Source organism: Trichoderma citrinoviride (genome assembly GCF_003025115.1).
Source record: "Trichoderma citrinoviride strain TUCIM 6016 unplaced genomic scaffold BBK36scaffold_3, whole genome shotgun sequence".
Taxonomy (NCBI): domain Eukaryota; kingdom Fungi; phylum Ascomycota; class Sordariomycetes; order Hypocreales; family Hypocreaceae; genus Trichoderma; species Trichoderma citrinoviride.
In genome coordinates this window covers 1,214,401-1,234,956 of record NW_020194711.1, presented here as the reverse complement: position 1 = coordinate 1,234,956, position 20,556 = coordinate 1,214,401, and the positions used below count along the sequence as shown (strand labels likewise).

At 54.3% G+C, this 20,556-nt stretch overlaps 9 protein-coding genes across 9 annotated transcripts; 6 read left to right on the top strand and 3 right to left on the bottom strand.

The window, feature by feature from the left end:
• Positions 1 to 944: 944 nt before the first annotated feature.
• On the top strand, positions 945 to 2,735 carry BBK36DRAFT_1112771 (hypothetical protein; the record flags this gene model as incomplete). Its single annotated transcript, XM_024889834.1, has 2 exons — positions 945 to 2,403; positions 2,476 to 2,735. The coding sequence occupies 2 exons, from the start codon at positions 945 to 947 to the stop codon at positions 2,733 to 2,735; spliced, it is 1,719 nt and encodes a 572-aa protein (XP_024752110.1).
• Positions 2,736 to 3,422: 687 nt separating this feature from the next.
• BBK36DRAFT_1166676 (glycosyltransferase family 50 protein) lies at positions 3,423 to 4,888 on the bottom strand (the record flags this gene model as incomplete). The annotated part of the gene is made up of 3 exons (XM_024894945.1): positions 3,423 to 3,701; positions 3,786 to 4,044; positions 4,143 to 4,888. 3 exons carry the CDS (start codon positions 4,886 to 4,888, stop codon positions 3,423 to 3,425), a joined length of 1,284 nt encoding a protein of 427 aa, XP_024752109.1.
• Positions 4,889 to 5,306: 418 nt separating this feature from the next.
• BBK36DRAFT_1134557 (Translin) lies at positions 5,307 to 6,403 on the top strand (the record flags this gene model as incomplete). The annotated part of the gene is made up of 4 exons (XM_024892350.1): positions 5,307 to 5,333; positions 5,480 to 5,663; positions 5,739 to 5,756; positions 5,828 to 6,403. Exons 2-4 carry the CDS (start codon positions 5,482 to 5,484, stop codon positions 6,399 to 6,401), a joined length of 774 nt encoding a protein of 257 aa, XP_024752108.1. The 5' UTR covers positions 5,307 to 5,333; positions 5,480 to 5,481.
• A 1,322-nt stretch (positions 6,404 to 7,725) lies between these two features.
• Positions 7,726 to 8,891, top strand: BBK36DRAFT_1191954 (alpha/beta-hydrolase; the record flags this gene model as incomplete). Its single annotated transcript, XM_024896746.1, has 3 exons — positions 7,726 to 7,809; positions 7,869 to 8,129; positions 8,187 to 8,891. Coding segments are annotated over 3 exons (1,050 nt in total), but the record flags the coding sequence as incomplete, so codon positions are not given.
• Positions 8,892 to 10,881: 1,990 nt separating this feature from the next.
• On the top strand, positions 10,882 to 11,568 carry BBK36DRAFT_1111854 (hypothetical protein; the record flags this gene model as incomplete). The annotated part of the gene is made up of 1 exon (XM_024889742.1): positions 10,882 to 11,568. One exon carries the CDS (start codon positions 10,882 to 10,884, stop codon positions 11,566 to 11,568), a length of 687 nt encoding a protein of 228 aa, XP_024752106.1.
• A 909-nt stretch (positions 11,569 to 12,477) lies between these two features.
• BBK36DRAFT_1113922 (DUF125-domain-containing protein) lies at positions 12,478 to 13,290 on the top strand (the record flags this gene model as incomplete). Its single annotated transcript, XM_024889962.1, has 1 exon — positions 12,478 to 13,290. One exon carries the CDS (start codon positions 12,478 to 12,480, stop codon positions 13,288 to 13,290), a length of 813 nt encoding a protein of 270 aa, XP_024752105.1.
• A 551-nt stretch (positions 13,291 to 13,841) lies between these two features.
• BBK36DRAFT_1134555 (hypothetical protein) lies at positions 13,842 to 16,830 on the bottom strand (the record flags this gene model as incomplete). Its single annotated transcript, XM_024892349.1, has 1 exon — positions 13,842 to 16,830. The coding sequence occupies exon 1, from the start codon at positions 16,671 to 16,673 to the stop codon at positions 13,842 to 13,844; it is 2,832 nt and encodes a 943-aa protein (XP_024752104.1). The 5' UTR covers positions 16,674 to 16,830.
• A 594-nt stretch (positions 16,831 to 17,424) lies between these two features.
• On the top strand, positions 17,425 to 18,233 carry BBK36DRAFT_1111939 (hypothetical protein; the record flags this gene model as incomplete). The annotated part of the gene is made up of 3 exons (XM_024889754.1): positions 17,425 to 17,480; positions 17,550 to 17,620; positions 17,713 to 18,233. The coding sequence occupies 3 exons, from the start codon at positions 17,425 to 17,427 to the stop codon at positions 18,231 to 18,233; spliced, it is 648 nt and encodes a 215-aa protein (XP_024752103.1).
• Positions 18,234 to 18,504: 271 nt separating this feature from the next.
• BBK36DRAFT_1113567 (hypothetical protein) lies at positions 18,505 to 20,376 on the bottom strand (the record flags this gene model as incomplete). The annotated part of the gene is made up of 2 exons (XM_024889928.1): positions 18,505 to 20,256; positions 20,314 to 20,376. The coding sequence occupies 2 exons, from the start codon at positions 20,374 to 20,376 to the stop codon at positions 18,505 to 18,507; spliced, it is 1,815 nt and encodes a 604-aa protein (XP_024752102.1).
• Positions 20,377 to 20,556: the final 180 nt, after the last annotated feature.

Here is a 20,556-nt window from a genome sequence, read left to right as displayed (position 1 = left end):
CCGCTGCGCTGCACTGCACGCAATTTACATTGGATGCGCCTTTGGGACAGCCGCTACGGAGCGCCATTCGTCGTCTGACAGCCCTTTGATGCCCATTAAGTTTCCGCCTCATTTCGTTTTTTTCTTCCCTTTGCCGAGCACGTCGTAACATCTCTCTGCCTCCCTCCCTCTCCTCGCGCTCTCGTCTTCTGCCGTGTCATCTGTCCTGGTCTTCTTTTCGCCCTTGTCGAGACATTTCGCTGCCCAACTTCGATTCTCCCCAGCTCGTGGCCGTCTCGCTGCATTCATACATTCCTGCGCGGGCGAGACAGATACGACGACGACTACCACTATTATTACTATTACTAGGAACCAACCAACGATTCTCCAATTTCCATCATCTGATCGGCCTGGCCCTTCAGCTTCCCTTCCTACACCGCCCCCCTCTGTCGCTTGCAATCTCCGTATCGGCACGCGAGCACGAGACCCGAAGGCACCGCGTAAAGTGCCAGCGAAATTCCATCTCGCCGGCGCCCAAACTGACCTGACCTGACTTGACCTACATTCTGCCTTCATCGACACCCTCGCCTTGCCCGTGCGTACTGTGCGGTGCCATCATTTTGCCCGTCTGTTTCCACCCTCGCCGAGAAACCGCGAGCCTTGAAGACGGTTCGTTGGCTTCGCTCCGGCCACCGTTTGGGGGCGTACAGCTGCCCACAGATCAGAGTTGGAATCGACCTCCGATCTAAGGACGGCTGACGACGCCACGATATCGAGCACATCGAGCCGTGAGATGCATCGATCGCTGTCCCTACAGAACCCACAATCAAGAATCTGAAATAGACCACGGTCTATTCAAGATGAGAGAACTCATGGATGGCGTAAGCCATGACGACGCAAAGAGCACCCGCAGCCTGAGGATGGATCTGGACGAGAGGGCGACTGAATGCCCAGAGGATCTCGAGATGCAGCAGGACGATGCAGGCGACGGGACCATATCATCTCCCATGACCACATCCATGGTAGCCTCGTTTCTCAACACCACCTCGAGTCCCGTCTCTCCCGGCCCGTCAAGCCCATCGTTCCAGATGGCCAAGAGCACGTCCTTTATACCGCCCGCGCGGCCCAGCAGTACGCCGTTCCCGCATCCCGAAACCCGAAACCCCCAAATCTGCTGCCTGGACGATTCAGAGTCCAGCTCCGATGGCAGTGGCTGGGACAAGTCCTCGACCGAGCCCGTTGACGCTGCGTCCGGAAGACCGCTCGCGCGGCATTTCGACGAACTTCCCACTGAAGTTCATGAGGCGATCCTCGACCACATATTTGGATACTGTGTGTCTGCTACGTCAAGAAGTACAATGCGAATATCGAGTCTGACGAGGGGCTGGAGCACGGCTCTTCGCCATTCGCGGAGGCGAGAGCTCACTGCATTGGCTCTGGTCAACCGCGTGTGGAGGGTCTTGGTCCAGCAGAGGCTATTCCGGCACATCAAGCTCAAGGCGACGCTTGATTCCATCAACAACGCAATGGACTTTTTGGTCGAGCGGCCCCATCTCGCCGAGTACGTCAAGCACATTGAGACTTGGTTCCCCGTCTTCCAGCCAACATACGGGCCGTTGGCCTTGTCGAATACTCTCACGCTTCCTACCGTGACCACAGATGGCCTTACCAATGCCACATACACGCTCCCGGGAAACAACTGCACTCTCGACCAGGTATTCATGTTCGTTGCCGCCGCGCTTCCAGAGACTAAAGTGCTTACGCTGGAAGGCGGAGAGCGGCGCAAGGCACCTGGAGTGGTCCATTTCGACATGAGCACGGGCCCGCCCATCGAGGAACGACGGCTGGAGCCTCTCGTCTCGGTGCGCACTCTGGTGACTAAGGGACAGTGGAATCTCATGAGGGACGACGAGGACTTTAAATTTCTCATGAGGGCATTGCCCAACCTGGAGGAGTGGCAGGGATCCTATAGCAAGCCCAAGTCCAAGACCTACATCACAGCATCCGAGTTCATCCCGCTCTTGCCTAAGCACGTTACGAATCTGAATCTCTGCATGGAAAGCGACTACCGGCGAGAAGGAGTCATGCCGGCATTCTACTACAAGGTGGTGCAAAAAGCTCATCTCTGTTCCAGTCTGGCTTTCATCTTACCATCACTGGAGCACTTTGTATACACCGGCCGTATCTGCCACCATTTCTTTTATGATGCAGCGCGCTATGCAGAACACCAGACGACGAGCCTTAGATCCGTCGACATCACCGTCAAGAACTGTTGCCGCCAGTCCTTTAGCTTTCACGATTCCGGCTCTGGTATCCAGGACATGGCATTCATCGAGGCGTTCGAGAAGCTTGTCCTCTCCGCGGTCCGCTCGATGGAGAGATTCAAGAAGCTGGAATACCTCAGAATTCGATTTGTCGACTTAGGTTTGTTTCTCTTTGCTTTGACAATTCTCTCACTCTTGAATGACTGCCGGTTGCTGACACGGTTGCCAACAGATTCCGTCTTGCCGCCTCTGAACCCATATTTCTTGGTGCAGGGCGGGAAGTGCACTGGAGTATGGAGCGACGTTATTCTCGCCGAAATGAACAGGGTCCGGCCTGACGTCACATTTCCGGGGTTGAGCGATAGCTTCGGCAACATCGTCTACAGTAAGGATGGTCGGATGGTCATTGCCCCTGAGCCGTGCAAGACGCGCATCACCTCTCTCAAGCTGGCCAACTATCGATCGCTTGCCACTCGGATTACGATTCAGTAACTACCGCGTCATTCACGAGGGATGACCAGGTACGCAGGAGATGTCGCATAGATATTCTCTCATCTTGTTCATCTTGGAAGAGAAGAAAAGCAAACAAAAGCATCAGCCCATGTCCCTCTTATGGCATTCAGAAATTGGACGAAAGGTCAACCAAACTGTCGTCTTTTTCTATCTTTTTTTCTTTCCTTTTTTTTCTTTCTTTACAGGCGTTTTTGTGGCAATTCAGAACAGCACAATGCGAGGCACGTGAAATTTGGGTTCTGGTGTTGTTCCACAGCTCTTTTTCTTCTTCTTTTTCTTCCAGTCGGAGTTTTCATACCCGGGAACAGTTGGAGTTGGGTTGTTACTCACATATAGGATTCTGGGCCACGATTTGGGTTGGAGGGCATTGAATGCTGTGAACGCCTTGACAGGGTAATCTATTTGGGTTTGGCATCGCAGAGAAGGGGGGAGAAGTCATTTGCAATGAGATTGAGAGATATTGGCTGAAATTAGGTTGATACCCGTAATGTGACCTCTGGTATTCATGCCTTTCAATATGTACAATGCACATTCACATGCTTTAAGTCTTGGACATGCAGCGATACTGGTCATGGAGTAGGACTGTGCTTCGGAGAGTGAGAGACTCCGGAACATGCTATTATTCTTTGAGAGGATGCGGTCCTCTTTCATTGCTGGCGAGCTAATCTACATTGTATGCACCTTTGGCTGAATGCTCCTCTCCGCCCCGTCGCTGATGATTATGCCCAATATCCAGCAATTGATGAGGAAAAAGGCCAACGAGGCGAGCCACAGCCCAGGAAAGAAGGTGCTGACACCCAGGAACTCCAGCTCGTATCCTTGCTGCAACCAAGCGGCCTGGCCCAAGACCCAAAGCAGCAGCGCGGTGATGCCGCGCCTGGGGACGCGAAGCATGGATGAACCAGGAAGGTAGACGGGCAGAAATATCATGTACCAGAGAAAGTACTGCAAGCAAAAAGAAGAATGTGAGTTACTACCGAGGCATTGAATAGGGACAGACAAAGTATATATATATCCGGGTCAGCTTACCTGTGAAGTGCAGACCTTGTTAAATGTGACAAAGGCAAAGGTCTGTGCCATCATGGACGTGGCGAGATCCTTCTTGGCGAGGACAAAGGGGATGAGGAGGCACGAGAGGAGGAGCTGGGGGAGGAAGGCGTGGAGGGAGCTGGAGGACGGGTTGGCGGAGGCGAGGTAGAGGTAGATGTTGTACGGGGAGAAGTTGTGGCGGTGGTCGATGCGGGTGACGTGGTGGAGGTAGGAGTGGGTGAGAAAGGGGGTGCCGTAGCTGTGAGATGTATGTTAGCTGGTTTGCTTCTGTAGACTGATGATGGGGCCTGGGGAAAGGGGGGAATAAGGAGGGAAAGGGAGAAGAGGCGGACGTACATGTAGTACATGAGGGCGTTGAGTCCCATAAAGGTCGATAGGCTGATGAGCGTAAGCTTGATCCTCTCAGGAGAGACGAAGCGGAGCACGGCCTCCGCAAACGACGACGCTGGAGGCTTCGACGCCTTTTTGCCCAGATGCTCATCGTCCATCCACCAGATGATCGCCGGCGCGTAAATGAAGGGGTAAATCTTGAAATGCACACTCAATCCCAAGACGACTCCCGCCACCCCGATCCTCCTCCCCTCCACAGCCCACAGCAGCGCCATCGTCAAGACGCCCAGCAAGCCCTCGGAGCTGCCCCTGGTGCTGATGGTAGCCACCATCGGATTCCACAGCCAGATGGCGGCGAAGGCCCCGGCCCGCTCGGCGCTCATCCCGCGCTGTTTGCGGAGGACCCTGACGATGAGCCATCCGGCGAGCAGGTCGGCCAGCGCGAAGACGATCTTGCCGAAGGAGAAGAAGAAGAAGAAGAAGGGGTGTTGCGGCGCGGCGGCGGCGGTGGGGACGAGGAGCCAGGCGAGGAGGGGCGTGTAGCGGTACGTTTCCCGGGCGTAGGGGCTGAGGCCGCGGGAGACGGCGCGGGCGGCGTCGGTGAAGACGAGGTAGTCGATGTCGGTGTACTTGACGGCGGAGTGGGCGTCTTGCCAGGTGCCGTAGAGGAGGAGGACGAGGCGGAGGAGGGCGGCGAGGGAGAAGAGGGGGGCTGGGCGGAAGAGGGGGGTGAGGAGTGAGGAGGAGGGCATCTTGATTGTGGTGTTGTTGAGAGAGTTGAGGATTGATATCAGGAGTGAGATGAGATGAGATGAGATGAGATGAGATGGGAGGTGAGAGGCTCTAATAAGGACAGCGTGTTGCGATGGTGGAGGAAGTGCCCAGGATCATGGTTCCTGGTTGAGGCGGTTAGAATGGAGCAAATGGATGCTGTATAATATCAGAGTAGAATATGATTGAGAGGCAATAAGAAAAGAATGTGTCTTCCTGAAGACTTGGCCTCAGTCAATCGCAGTTGGCGCTGACGGATACGACGATGGCTAAGCTGCTTTTGCTGCTATTTGAGCTCTTGACCCCCAAGCTTGTAGGGTTAGTGGGGCTGGTGCAGGCCATCTGGAGCTTCTGAGTGGCTGCTTTCGACCGCCCGCGTCTCCACTCTCAACCACCAGGCACCTTGAACCAAACTTTTGGGGCCAAGCTGAAGCTTTGAGCTGAAGCCGTGAATCCATCAACTACATACTCAAAAACCAGTACCCATTGGCAAGACGACGACAAAACTTCCACGACAGAGTTTTTTTTCACGACATTCTCACGCAACATCTTTGAACTCAGAGGGGCAGGAACCATGGCCGGAGGCACTAAGAGAGACTACGATGGCAATGCTCGCTCAAAGACGTCGCAGCAGCTGCCGCGGGGCCGCTTTCACTCCATGTTTGAGAATATCCGGGATGAGTTGGATGAGCATTACGACCGCAGAGAACGCATCATTAAGGCGTCCAGGGACGTGACGGCCCAGAGCAAGAAGATGTCAGTCCATGATTACGACCAATTCAATCTCTTGTGATTGACGAACACAGCAACCATGCTCATACTTTTCTCTAGCATTTTCACGTTACAAAGGTATACAAACTCATGATTGAAAGGCTTTGGGCTCTCGACTAGTCCTCGTTGACTTGACTTACTCTCCGCAGGGTCAAAGAACTCAACAAGGACTTCCCGGAAGACATCCAGAAAGACGTCGACACGCGCCTCAAAGAAATCGCAAAGCTCCTCTCCCCCATCGCCGCAGACGTCCAGTTCATCAACCGCTACCGCTACGGCACCTCCCTGAAATGCCTGGAGGAGCTCGTCGAGGCGCTCTCCTTTGCGCACTACCTGCGGCACCAGACAGTCATCACCCCGGAAGAGACGCAGGCGGCCACGCCGGCCGACGTCCTGCTCACGCCGCACGACTACATGTTTGGCCTGTTTGACCTCTTTGGCGAGCTGATGCGCTTCGCGACGGTCACGACGGCGCAGTCGGGCAAGCTGGTGGGCGACTACGAGAGGAACATCCTGGGCGACATGCAGGAGCTCGGGTGCGCGTTCGAGATGCTGCCGCAGATTCCGACCAAGGACTTTAGGGGCAAGATGGAGGTCATGCGGCAGAGCATCAACAAGGTCGAGAAGCTGGGCTACGGGCTCGTCGTCAGGGGGAGCGAGCGGCCGAAGGGGTGGGTGCCTGATATGAAGGATGAGATTCCTCGGCCAGCGTCGCCCGTGTGAGGATGTAAGAGGTGGCTTTGTTTTGCCTTTTTGCGTTCAGTCTTGTTGACACATCGCCTTTGTCTGTTCCTTGTCGAAATAATCTGTCATTTGGCAAGGACCTGCAAGTGTCGTTTTAGGGCGATTATCCCTTGTCTTCCCGATTGCCGCGCTTTATCCTAGTCATTATTGATTATTCCGATGGAGGCCATCTATTGGGGTTCGGAGAATGGTACCCTCTCTATGCGCGGTATATCGGAATGGTCAAGTTTTCTCTTCACCTTCTCAAATTCGTATTTCGTAAGGTAGAAGGAAGGTCGTTGAATAGATTCGAGGGTCAAATGCATTCTCATACATCTCTACATCCTCATAAACACGCACACAAACTCTAGGACACAAGGCACCATACTGACCAGAAGCCCCTCGAGGCAGAATCCCGTTCTGACACTGCTCACCGACTTGCCAGCTGCAAGAATCTGAGCACATGACTTCTCACATCACTAGAAATCTTTTGGAGTGCGCACACACATAATTAAGCATCATCTTCGGGGGGATTCAATTATCTCTCCGAATTCTCTCCTCCTCCTCCTCCTCCTCCTCCTCCTCCTCTTCTTCTTCTCCTCCTCCTCCTCCTTCCTCTTGCTTCTTCCCTCCTCCCACTCCCTCGCAAGGTCAACCCACAAACCGTTGAGCCCACGATACTTTTTGGGTTGGCGGCTCCCTTAGGTCAAACTCCATCAAAAGCGACAAAGAAAAGCCTCTTGGTACGGGTTCGGGGACTTCCTCGTCAACTGCTGGCTTTGACGAAACTTTGATTCCCTTGGCCTGCAGCAGAAACGAGCGGGGTGGCTTGATCAGAGTTCATTCGCAACTCTCTCGTTGCCCAAAAACTCCTACCGACAATCTCGCCACATCTTGCTCTCCCACATATTTGGTTGCAAGTTGGCTGCATGCAACAAGCAGCCGCTTCAGCAGCTGTCTCTGTCACCTGTTTCCTTGCATTCATACAAGGGCTACTCGAAGCGGTTTCCTGCCCTCATAGGTATGTATCTATTATCACCATTGAGCGCCTCCCTTACTTGCGCCCGTCTTGTTTGGACTCGTATGTAACTGACAAAAGGCCCAGATTGGCTTACATAGCTTGGCAGATATTCCTGGCCACTGCACCAGAATGGCATCCAAGGCCTCTGGTCCTCATCTGGATGCGCCAGTAGCCATGAGTTATTCTGATGTGGCATCTGGTAAAGAGCAGATTCCTGCCGGCATCGTTGGAGCAGACTGCAGCCAGTCGTATTTCTTTGTGCCAGCTGAATGGCCTGGCAGGAAGGACGCAGTGGTTGCTGAGATGTATGTTGAGCATCTCGCGCCCGGAACTGTCGAGCATGAGGAGCCCATCGTCTTAATTCACGGCGATTTCCACAGTGGCGACGTAAGTCTCGAGGAGCACAAGGACACCCTGGAGGACGAGATACTGACATGTCTCAATAGATATGGCTCGCAAAGCCCGATTTTGGGACGGGCTGGGCCGCGTATTTTGTCAACAGAGGCTATCGCGTATACGTTGTCCACTTGCCCGGCAGTGGCTTATCTAAATTGCCTATTGCCGCTGTCATGCCTGGCCAACTGTTGCCAACGGCGCAGTATATGAGCCAGAGGAGTGTTGAGAATCAGCTTACTGCTCCCGAGAGAAACGTGATCCGAGGCACGACCGCATGGCCGACGGCGGGTTTGCACGACAAGTGGCCAGGGGTAAGATTGTCTCCATTCGGGTAGTTGGAGTAAAGTCTACTAACATGACATTGATAGACCGGTCAACCTGGTGACCCGTTCTTCCACAGATATCATTGTTCACTGCAGGCCCTTCTCGTGCAAAAGCCCTTGCGAGAAAGGTTGGCTCAAAATGGCCTCCGCAACCTCCTCAGTATGACTGGAAAGGCAATCTTGATCGGGCAAGGAGCCGGAGGCACCGCGGCCTGGCTCGCTGCCGATGCTGTTCCACACCTGGTAGCCAAGGTCGTGGCTATCGAGCCAGCCGGTCCGCCAGCCGCGAGAGCTCACAAAGATACTCGTGACGGCCGGGTATACAGCCCCTGGCTGAGGAGGGATGCCAACGTACGAAAGTTTGGACTTGCTGATATCCCTCTGACTTTTGAGCCTCAGATAACAGGACCAGCACTGGAATTCGAAGCCCGCCAACTTCCAGATAACAACGGCTGCTACATGGTGCAGAGGTGGAGGCCAGGAGGTGTGGCTCTGCCCAAGCCGCTCAAGGCAGGACAGGACTCTGTCCCACAGCTGGTTCACTTGAAGCAGATGCGCCACGCAGTCATCACTGCCGAGGCGAGCTCTCATTCCATGTTCGACTGGGCCACTGTACTGTTCATGCGACAAGCAGGCGTGACAGTGGACCACATCGACCTGGCCAAGTTTGGTATCAGGGGAAACGGACACTTGATGTTTCTTGAGACCAACAGTGATGAGATTGCTGAGATTGTGGCAAACTGGATCAAAGATTTTGACGAAGAGCCATGTGCTCACTCGCAGACAGCTTCATTCGATCAAGGCCAGGCAACCACCCGGGTTGTAGATTCTCTCGATGGTAAGCAGGGCCAGGATACTCTGCTTGGTAATGGCAGGATGCGGAAACGCCAAGACTCGAATAGTGACGATGCTCTGCCTTGTCCAAAGCGGCAAAACATTGGTCTTCGAACACCCGTGGCCGAGCATTCCCCCGCTTTGAACATTGAGCTTCAATCGCCCCTAACCGAAATGTTGCAGACTTATCAGCTGGCTGAGCTTGGTTATACTGGTCTTCAATCACCCGTGGCTGAATGTTCTCAAGTTACCGGCACTGGCTCACAAAGCCTCATGGCCCAATCCTCCCAGAGTCAGAAATCAAGCGATTTGGGCCAGACCGATTGCCAGCATCATGTGCTCGAATCGTCCTTGACTATAAACACTGGGCTTCAGTCGCCAATGGCGGAGCCTCTCCAGGTCGGAAGCCAGAATCTGGATACGACAGCTTCTACCAGCGAAGTGCAAGGCAGCCAAGCACAGGTGGTGCCAGCCCAACCAGATGCAGTCTATCCAAGCCCCAAAATGGACGTAATTGAGGAGTTGGCCCCCTTGACTAAGACTGCTCTCGTTGTCGACCCTGCTCCCGTTGTCGAGCCTGCTCCCGTTGTCGAGCCTGCTCCCGTTGTCGAGCCTGCTCCCGTTGTCGAGCCTGCTCCCGTTGTCGAGCCTGCTCCCGCCGTTGAGTCTGCTCCTGTCGTCGAGCCTGCTAACGAATTCGAGTATGATCCTCTCACCGAATATGATTCTTTTGCCGAGTTCACGATGAACCTGGCACCAGGCGAGGAAGCCTTCTTCCCCCTCATGGGTCAATTGAGCGATCAAATTACCATGGAACAAAATCATTTTCCTCTTGACCTTCTTTCTGTTGAAGACGCTTGGAAGGATCTGGACGACTCGGAGTTTCTGACTATTTTTCAATAGCAATGGTCATACAAACCAGATTGGGGATACAACGTGGGCGCAACTTCTTTTCCGGATTTCGCTTGATTTGCTTATATTCGACTTTTTTGGGACTTGTGTTATGGATGGTTCAGCCGTCTGGATTCGGCTGCGTTTCGTTTCGGCGCCTTCTGCTTCTTTACTTCACAGACATTGCCGGGGATACCAATTTCGTTTTCAGGTGCGCATGGGTCGTATTATCAGGGGCTTTTAACTGAGGAGTACTTCGTATTAGTATGGACAAATTCCAAGTTTTGCTGGGAATTCATAGAATTGCCCTATCATGAGACCTTCTCTAGCTGTGAGTATCGGGATAGCCGTAATCTGAGTGTAAGTCGTACCCGAGCTGTTAAGATGACGGGCGAAGCGAGAGCAGCACGGCGGCAGACGGTCAACCTAAGATGACGTCTGGCTGATGGAACAACGCACATACTGATCTGAAAACTTATCGAGTTTTGTCGGAGAAAGTTGCAAAGGGATATGGAATCATGATGCTTCACTCCCCACTAATCTCAGCCTTGTCCGCCATCTCTTCGGCAGTTGGGAACCTAAAGTGAAGACATGTATTGCAGTTCCACGGAGTTGTTCGTTCTTGCCTTCAAGGTTGGCTCGTCAGGCTAGTCAATTGCCTAGTGTTGCCTGTCGGGCAGGTGCGGCCTGATTGGTCACTTTAAGAGCAAGTACCCGCTTTTTCGATCTTGATCACGGACGAGCTCGCAACTGCCGCAACTCTTGACAACTCCTCACAACGTCAAAAGTACTTAACACTGGAAGATGCCCCGGCTTGGCATCGCCAGAATGTCCGATCTTCTACGCTTTATCACAATCACCACTTGAGAAGCAGGCATCTACTGCAAGAGAGCAACCCATATCCTCGCAAGGTCTTGCGCTGCACCCTTCGCTGTAGGCACAGTCACAAATACAGTTACAAGTTACAGATACAGCTGCCGTCATCAGCCACGCCACTATGCACATGTACGCAGGCATGGACATGTCGCATATTCCACTCTTCCTCGACGACGACTCCAAATGGCAGGCCGTCCAGTCGCGCGATGCCGCAGCCGACGGCTTCTTTGTCTACGGCGTTCGCACCACCAAAGTCTTTTGCCGTCCAACTTGCAAGGCTAGGCTAGCTCGCCGCGCAAATGTACGCTTCTACGCCTCGGGGGACGAGGCCAAAGAGAACGGCTTCAGAGCATGCAAACGATGCAAGCCCGAAGTGCTGGGCCTGATGCCGGAGGAGGACGCAGTGCAGAAGATCCGGGCGTTTGTGCGGCATCACCAGGCTGCCAGCGGCCGAGACCAAGATATGAGCGAGTTGAGGATGAGCCTTAGCCAGATGGCCAAGAAGACGGGTCTCTCCAAGTGGCATTTCCATCGCGTCTTCAAGAAGTGCGTTGGCGTCACTCCCGTGGAGTACCTGAAGATGTTGCGAGACAATGCCGCCGGCCTCAGCCCTGGAGCCGAGAGCGAGGGATCATTGAGCTGGACCGATCAGCTGGATATGGTCAACTTTGATATAGATTTCGACTTTGGATTCCTCAACGATCCGGCAGCCCTATGCGCGGTCCCGAGCGCCGACGGGTCAGCAACAGCAACGTCACAGAGCGACTGCTCGCTATTTGCATTTGACGATCTCCTAGATTGGCCCGAGAGCAACGCAAATGAGTAATCCCGCTCGTGGCGAGCCGCTCAACGTCAACTAACAACATTCGGCACGGATCCTTATCCGAAAACCACTGAGAGCGAATGAGTCCGCGAAACTCGGAGTTCGGTGAATTCGACGCCAACGGGGTGGCGATTTTGCTGACGGCAACTTACGCCGCAGTGCATATGACGAATGTGCTCGCTCGGTCTACGAAGGATTTAACAGAACGCCATATTCCATACGGGCGCCTGCTTCTTAACCCCGTGTATAAAAGAACGAACAAAAGGGCGAGAAGAAGAGGGTTTGGAGACACGGGACCGCATGAATCTCACCGCATCGCCAGAAGACCAAATATTCCGTACAGCTTCGAAGTACTTCCGTCTAGGATCCCGCCTTGGCAGCGCCTTCACTTCCCGATCGGGTAATTGGTTACTCACCGCTGACTAAACCCGAATTGCTGATTGGCTTGCGCTCCTGGCTGAGGTTCCCGCCTCTCTCATATCGAAGAAGCTTGGATCGATTCAACAGCAATAAGACGTCAGAAGCCGACTGCTGCACCCTTGAAAAATTATCTCCGACGTGGGTGTTCCGAATTACCAGGCCGTCGATTGGCTCGGTCTGTTGCGAAGAGTGCGAGAGGGTTCCATACATCTGCGTCCAGTGATCTCCCTTATAAGGGCTGGCTGTTGATGCATCGATCTGACGAACAAGATCTCATGACAATATAAATTATCTCCTGCTTGATTCCTCATCAACCTCCTCACATTCTTGGGCTGATTTACATCGTCCTACTTTGCTCATCATTCTTGACTGTTGTTGCCTGATTCACATTGGCAATCATTTATACCACCCAATCCACTTTGATATACAGCGGCCTTCTCCGCTACAACATACAACACAACAACGGAAGAGGAAAAGAGGAAAACAAACACCATGTCACAGCGACCGACAGAATCATCTCCCCTACTACCAGCAGAGCCTGCCATTGAGCGGCCCTGGGACAACAAATCCATTATCCAGCCCGACTCTTCCTCAATAACCTCCACCGCGTCCTCAAGCACAGACCTCACAGACGTCCTCCGCGATGTCATTATCGGATTTTCAGACGGCCTTACAGTGCCATTCGCCCTCACAGCGGGCCTATCCAGCCTCGGCAGCACAAAACTCGTCATCATGGGCGGCATGGCCGAGCTCTTCTCCGGCATGATCAGCATGGGCCTGGGCGCGTACCTCGCCGCCGTCACTGAGCGGGATCACTACAACTCCGAGGAACAGCGCGAGCTCAGCCTGGTCGACTGCAGCCTCCCTCAGGAGCAGAGAGACGACATCTTTTGCATCTTGGAAAAGTACAACGTCTCACGGCAGGCCGCCGCCCCCCTGGTAGACGAGCTCTGCAAGAACCGCGAGCAGTGGATTCGCTTCCGCATGGACTTTTCGCTGCGCCTCGAGAAGCCAAACGTCCACCGTGCCTGGATCTCCGGCCTCACCATGGGGCTGAGCTACTTCGTCGGCGGTCTGATTCCCATGATTCCTTACTTCGTCATGAACAAGGTCGGCGACGCGCTCTTCGTCTCCATCGCCGTCACGGTCGTCATCCTCCTGGGCTTTGGATACGTCAAGAATTACGTCGCCATTAGGAATCACAGGGCTGGTCTATGGGGCGCTATCCAGACGCTGATCATAGGCGTTTTGGCCGCTGGGACGAGTTACGTTCTTGTCAAAGCACTCGACAGGACAGATGTCTGAAGGGGTTGTTGTTGCGAGATTCTCTTGTACTATTACATTGTTTAAGGGAGGGGGCATATACTCACACAACCTGGCGTTTGGGATAGGGAGCGGTTGGGAAGGCAAAAAGCGGAAACAGCACGCCGGCGTTCAATGGTTATACTAGCATCAAACTTCTTAGCGATGAGTTGACTGCATGAGAAATGATATACTCCTTTCTGACCATTTCTTTTTAAATCATGATGCTACTCAGTGCTGTTTCTCTTTCTCCATGTCCATGTCCCTCCACCTTACGCAAATGACTTTTGCGCTTGACAAAATGACGAACTGCTAACATTTTTGTTTATTATTTACCTAGAAACAACCTTTATACTTCTTTTTGATCCGCTGGAGCCTTTGTACTTCGTTTTAACCGCTGAAACCTGCAACTAGGCGTCGCTGGAAAGTTTTACTATACACTTCGCGAGAGAAATAGCCAATTTGCCCCATCTGCATCCCTACCGCTGGCATCGACAACACCCTCCCCCAAAAGAATGAGAGCAGATGCAGATACACGCTTAGAATCTGCCGGCCTAAGGAATGCAGAAATCTATCCAGCTGCCGAGGTAGTCCAGCCTGTTACCCTGGTGCTCCTGATTCTTGTAAATCTCCTCAAACTCGGCAAAGTTGAGCCTGCCCCAACCGCCTCGCTCGGCCGCCTGCTGCTCGGCCAGGTTCAGCTTCTTCCATCTCCGTAGCGTCTTGGCTGATGGTTCACTGGATATCTTCTTGGGCGCCGGTGGCTTTTCCGAGTCCGTCTTGGCCCCATCCTTAGAGGGCTCTTTCTCCTTGCGTTTGGACGAGGACGATGATGGTACCGTTGGGGGAGCCGCGGGGACGCTGTTGGGACGGAACTGTGGCAGGGTAGGATCGCGATGTTCATCTTCGGCTTCGTCCACAGACTCAGACTCGGATTCGGTCGTCTCGCCCTCGGCCGGATTCGATGAGTGTTCGCCGGCTTCGAGAGCATGCTCTTCCCGTATGATTTCCTCCACAATGCTAATCTCAACTGCATTTCGGGGCTCCTGATGGCTCGAGTCAAGCATGTATCCGGATTCCTCCAGGAGCTCCTCGAGTGTCTTATGTCGAGGCGACTTCTCAGCATAGATCGATACGTCTTCTTGCGGGTCGCCGTTGCCGTTTTCCGTCTTGTCATCCGTGAGGCTCACAGCGTCGATTGCGGCTTTGTACTTGATACGTTGCTCCTTAGTTGCGGCTGCCTGGACCGCAAGATCTTCGGCCTGCTTGAAGATGATATCAAGAAGCTCGTTGAACGCCTGCTGCGTAACCTGATAGAGAATCTCCTTGCCAGCGTCCTTTTCGGCGACGGGGATTCCCAGCCCCGCCCAGCGCTCGGGTTGGCTTGTGAAGGACGCCGAGCTGTCGGACTGGGTCTCCAGATCGCTCGTGTCTTCTGCCAGTCGGGCCTTGGAGCTGGAGCGCGAGTGCGTCGATGCGAGGTGCGGGCTAGCTCTTTTGGAGCTCTCCCCCATGATGCCTGATGTTTCCAAGATGTCTTCCTCTTCTTCCCATTGTGAGGGTGGCTCTCCGCCTTCTTCCTCGTCTAGGTAGAAGTGCCTCCTCTTCCACCTCTCGTGGAGCTGGCGCCGAGCCAGGTCCTGACGTCGGCGGGTCATTCGGGGGCCGTGTTGACGATAATGATTCACATAGCTTGCTCTGATTTCGCTTTCTGTAGGGATTCTGTCGGTTGTCCGGAAAACGTTTGTGAAGGATTCGTGGCGTTGGGATGACGAATAACCAGCATTGTCATGATCCTCGTCTGCTTCCTTGTCCTCAGTTGCTTCGTCCTCCGATGTCTCGTCCGTAGCGTTATCATCGAGCCCGTTGTTGCCCGCTATCGCTCCAGGCAGTTCGTCGAGACTCGCAGGCGGGTGCATCAAGGCCAGGAAGTATGCTCGGTCAACGTCGTTGGCAGTCAGGGTACGAACGGTACGCCAATTGGTGTCTACATCATCCGTGGGCGGCATCCGTCGACGAGAGTACGGGTCGGTGTCGTAAGCAAAGAGGTTGGTCAGGATTTCATCTCGATCGGCCGTGTCGCTGGAATCAGGTACGACTGCATCCTCCATCCCAACGTCGATCTCAACATGTCCGTCGGGATAAAGAGTCTTGCCGCTGAATGCCAGGGGCCCGTCTGCTGTCGGGACTCTACCCTCTCGCCCAAAGAGGCTGCTCAGGGGTTGGCGGCTGGCGACGAGCTGCTGAGCTTCGGAGCTGGCGAGCAGCTGGTCTTCGAGACCATCGAGGATATCTTTGTGCATCTGCTTGTAGAGGACGTAATAGGCTCTGAACATGCGAAGGAAGTCACGTCTGTCGACGTAGCCGTCACCATCGAGGTCGTATCCGTCAAAGACTTTCCGAAGCTTATCTTTCCGCTTACGATATGACAGGCCTCGCAGGAATTCGGAAAACCCTATCAGATCATCTTTGTTGTCGTCGTAAAAGGCAAACATCCGGTCGTGAATGAGGTTGGGAGAAGCATGGCGCGAACCACCCGTCGGGACAAGGCATCGCTCAAAGGTCTTACGGTCCATGGCAATGCCGAGCTCGCTGGGGTCGTCCCTCCACTCGGTGTTTGCCATGAAAGTCCATTGTTCCCAAAAGGCCTCGAGCTCCGGCCGTTCGAAACCCGTTTCCCGCGTCAGTTTCGTGATCAGAGCTCGGGGCAAGTTCCGCCGGCAGCTGTCGGGATCTCCTGTGTACCACACGGGTTGCATCTGCCTAGGGCCAAACGGGGGTGCAGGTATCCGAATCTTGTAGAAGATGTGCGTCTTGATGTGCACGCCCTGGGACTCGCACGTCTCGCAGAGGTCAAAGTCGGCGCAGTTGGCACAGCGGTAGCGAACCCCACGGATGGGGACCATGCCGCACGAGTTACACTGGCATCCGCGGTGGACGCAGCCGTTGCGCTTGGCATTGTCCTCTGACACCCGGAAGAGAAGGCTGACGATGTTATGGCCGGCTCGCTGCTGGGGAGGATAATTGCTCGGATCGTTCCACCATTCTTCGTTGGCGGCTTCTACGACGGTCTCGCCATCGCCCACGGGCTGTGCGGCCGGGACGTCTTGGCCCTCGGCGTGGTCGGCATTCTCAGCGTTCTCGTCGGCAGGCAGCTCGGAGGAAGAAGAGCTGTCACTGTGTCTGTGTCCGCGGGATCGGCGCCTGCTTCGGCGGACGGCGTTGCTTCTGTGAAGGCCGCTGCCAGGCAGGGCAGCCTCCGGCGCGGTGCTGAGCCGGTTCTGATAGGCGTAGTATCCGATCGAGGCTGCGGCGACGGCCGAGACAAGAGCAACAGCGATTCGCGGCCGAGTGAGAGACTCGGCCGATGGAGTGGTGAGCCACATGGCTATTGTTGTCGCATCGTGGCCGCCAGGTCGTGAAGGCGGTTATTCCGCCGGTCGATCAACGGCGAGAGTTGATGCTAAAAAGCGGCACGATCCCAATGAGTCGACGAGATGATGCCGATCGGAGCTCTGTGGATGCTGCTATCCGTAAGCCACAGTCGATTCGCAGCTGGTGTATGTCGTTTGTGTCGAGTTCTAGCACAGTTGATTGGATCTTGGTTAGACTTTGGTGGTGGAAGATGGAGGAAAGGCTGAGGCGTCGTGTTAGAAATCAGATGGCAAGCACCACATGCGTAACAAGTGCGTCTGGTGCTTCAGGTTGCCACCCAACAAAGCTGGAGAACATCAACGGGGCTGCTGCTCCCGCTGGAGATTAGCGGTTCCAGCAGCCAGACGCAAGGCGCAGATGCGCTGAAAGCCACTGAAAGTCTAGAGCCGAGAAAGCTGGAGCACTGGAAGCTGTTGAGCACCAATAGAGCACAAGCGGGCTTAGCGCTGGGGCCGACCATCCCACCTATCAAAGCGCCATCCGAAAGCGTGCAGCTCTGATGCGGGTGGAGGGGCCGAATGGTGCGGTTTTCAAGGTTGTCGTGCGGTCATGGACAAGAAGCTGGAACGTTTATATACCAGACACCACAGTCCGACCATACTATCAGAGCAACTGTCTCTGGCGATTGCGTCCTAACTAAACACAACACACTGGATTGATACTATCAAAGCTCGCCATCGCAAAGAACAGGACTCCGACATCATGGCAAACCGGCCGCCGGAATACACCGGGCAGATGCCCTCGTCCTTTGACGACCAGTGCGGTTTGCCCTCGTCACTCTATAGACAGCATACACGTACGCAGCACAGCTGACATGCCATTCGCAGGGAGCTCTACAATGAGCGGCCAATGCAAAAAGTCAAGCGCAAGCTCAAGGAAGAGCCCCTCGTCCCTCTCGGTAAGCTTCGCCACCTCCCCCCTCCGTTCACGGGCCGCAAACCAACAACGACAAAGACAAAAACTGACCAAAGCGCGCGCGCGCGCATGCAGGAATCGGTCTGACCGTCCTCGCCTTCGTCAACGCCTACCGAGCCCTCCGCAAGGGCGACTCCAGGCAGGCGAACCGAATGTTCCGCGCGCGAGTCGCCGCCCAGGGCTTCACCGTCATCGCCATGGTCGCCGGCAGCATGTACTACAGCAAGGACCGCGAGAAGACCAAGGAGCTGCGCAAGCTCAAGGAGGAGCGCGACGCCGAGGAGAAGCGCCAGCGGTGGATCCACGAGCTCGAGATCCGCGACCTAGAGGAGAAGCAGATGAAGGCGGCCATCATGCAGAGACAATCGGGGTCTGCGGCCCCGTCAGATCCCGCCGCTGCTGTGGAGGGGACTGGGGGCGTGCTGGGGAAGATGGGACTGTGGTCGAGGGGGGAGAAGGCTGCGGCGGAGGCCGATGCGGTGGCTGCTGCAGAGGTTGCGCTGGAAAAGAAGGCGAAGAAGGAGAATCCGAAGAGCTCTCTTGGTGCGCTGGGAGAACTGTACGGCTCCAAGAAGGACGATGGCTCCAAGAAATGATTCAGACTTCTTCTGAAAAGGCCTAATATGGAATGGAAACGGTATGTATGAATTTGTACGATAGTTGAAGAAAAGGGGCAAGACAAATCACCCCAACTCTCTGGTTATAACTCCAACAGGAAGAACGCATTGGTATCATTCTCGGCCTCTATGTGCTGCCATTGAAGTCTATTCCATCCAGTACCCAAAACGCATCAAGAATCAGAATGGAATCGAACGCCGCGACTGAGAAAAACAAAAAATCGGCATCGTACCGTTACTTGACTTTCCATCAACCCATTGAACCGCCGCTGCGATTCCCTCCTACAAGCCCGGCCATCTCCAGCAATGCCCTGTCCGCCTCAATGTCCCCCGTCCCCAGGTTGATCCTGCGACGGGCTTCCGCTTCGCGTTCTTCCCAGGCCCATCTCTCGGCTTGCGCCTTGGCCTCCTCGTCACCACCGCATCCCCAAACTTCCAGGTTATCGATCCGAAATCGGTCCTGAAAGTCATATTTTCTCACGATGCTGGTGTGGAAAGCACCGCCTCTCGACTTGTAGTCATGGTTGAACACTCCGAACTCGAAAGACTCGTCGAACAGCAGAGACACAGCTCCTAAAGCATGCATGCCCTCCTTGCGATGCGACTGAGTCGGCTTGGGATGAGGGCAACCAAAGGCGAGACACGGTCGATTGCCAGGTGGTTTCGTGAAAGTGATGTAGTCTGTATTGATTGTGGAGGCAGGAAAGACATCGTGGATAGGTTCCAGTTGGAACAGGACCGTTTCCGAATCGCCAAAGCACTCTTTGTGAGTGTGCTTCCATGGCTCTCGGACGTAGACGCCGAACGTCACGCGTTCGGATTTACTGCCGTGAGGGAACCGTTTCGTCGGAAGCGAAGAGGCGAATGATGCTTCTTGGCCTCCCTCGGGGACGTCTGCTAACCTCGTCCCGCTGACCAGAAGGATAGTTGGTGCTCTCCAGTTGAAAATTTTAGAATGGAGGCTGCCCATTGAAAATCCGGCTTCGTTTCCCGAATATAGCAATCTCACCCGTCGAAATAACGAAGAACCAGGTAGAAACAGTGAGAGTTGCGACAGGGTATGCTCGGTCAAGATGTCGCCAGGTGTTGGTAGTAGAGGTTGCGCAATCTTGCCAATGATAAGCTGCTCATCACCAGGCTTTTCAACCTTGTGCTTTGAGAAATCGAGATCCTTGGAGAAGAGGAAGTGCTCAAAGAGGCCATTAAAGCCTGCGAATAGGTTGGGAAATAGGACCGGAATGACAGTCTTGAATCGGGTATATCCAATGCCTGGAGATGTCTCAACGTTGACAAAGGACGCCAGTACACACTCTGCTGTGGCTCGCAGCGATTCAAGTTCCTGGCCCGCGACCCGGCTTGAATATTGCGATAGACTCTCCTGAGGATCCAGTGGCGCAATCAGCAGCAGCAGCATGATCAGTTTGCGAAAGTTGTCCGTCGGAATAATCGCCTCGTGAATACCAGCGGCCTCCCCGTGCTTGGCGGCCTCGTTAATGTCGAGCAGCTCAAATGCCGTAATGACAAGATCATCATCGTCATCCTCCTCGTCCTCGTCCATCGGCTGGTCAATTGCGAAGCCCCTAGACTGGGCACTTGGCTTCGCGGCATCGTCCTTAAAAGCGGAATCCCGCGGGGTAGAATCGGCCTCCATCACTTTCCGGTCATACACGGCCAGGCTCTTGAAGAAGAGTTTCGTTCTGTCTGTTGAACCCTTTGCAAGCACGCGCTTATACCGCTCCGTCATGATGACAACGACCATGATCAATTGCGGCAGCTCGAGCACCACCGGGGCCTCCTGCAGGAAGGGGAAGGCACCCAGATATGAAATCATGTGGAAGATGACCGGCGAGGCCCCGAGGATGTCTGGAATCTCGAGGAAGCGAGCTATGGTGTCCTCCTTGAGGTACCGTATGTCGCCCTGCTGGTCGGCCAGGTTCTTGAATACATCTTTCAGTGAGTAGTACTCCAGCGATGTAAAGCACTTTTCCTTGAATCTGTATGCCTGTTCACACATAATTAGCAATGCCCACTGGATATACTGGGGTGCAATGCCGCTCACAAGCTCCTGTGTCAGTTCCTCGTGCGTCCGCCTCCGCCGCGTCTGAGAAGGGGCTTGGCCCATGATGACAAAGGGTATCAAGGTAGAATCAAATCAGTCAATCAATTGTTCCATCAATAGGGCTGCAAGGAAAGCAATCGGGGTATCACAAGAAGCACGTCAATTGAAGGGAAGAACAGGATGGTTGCATGGGTGAAGAGTTGTTGCAAGTTACATTAGGTAGTTTAGTAGGTGAAATAGCTG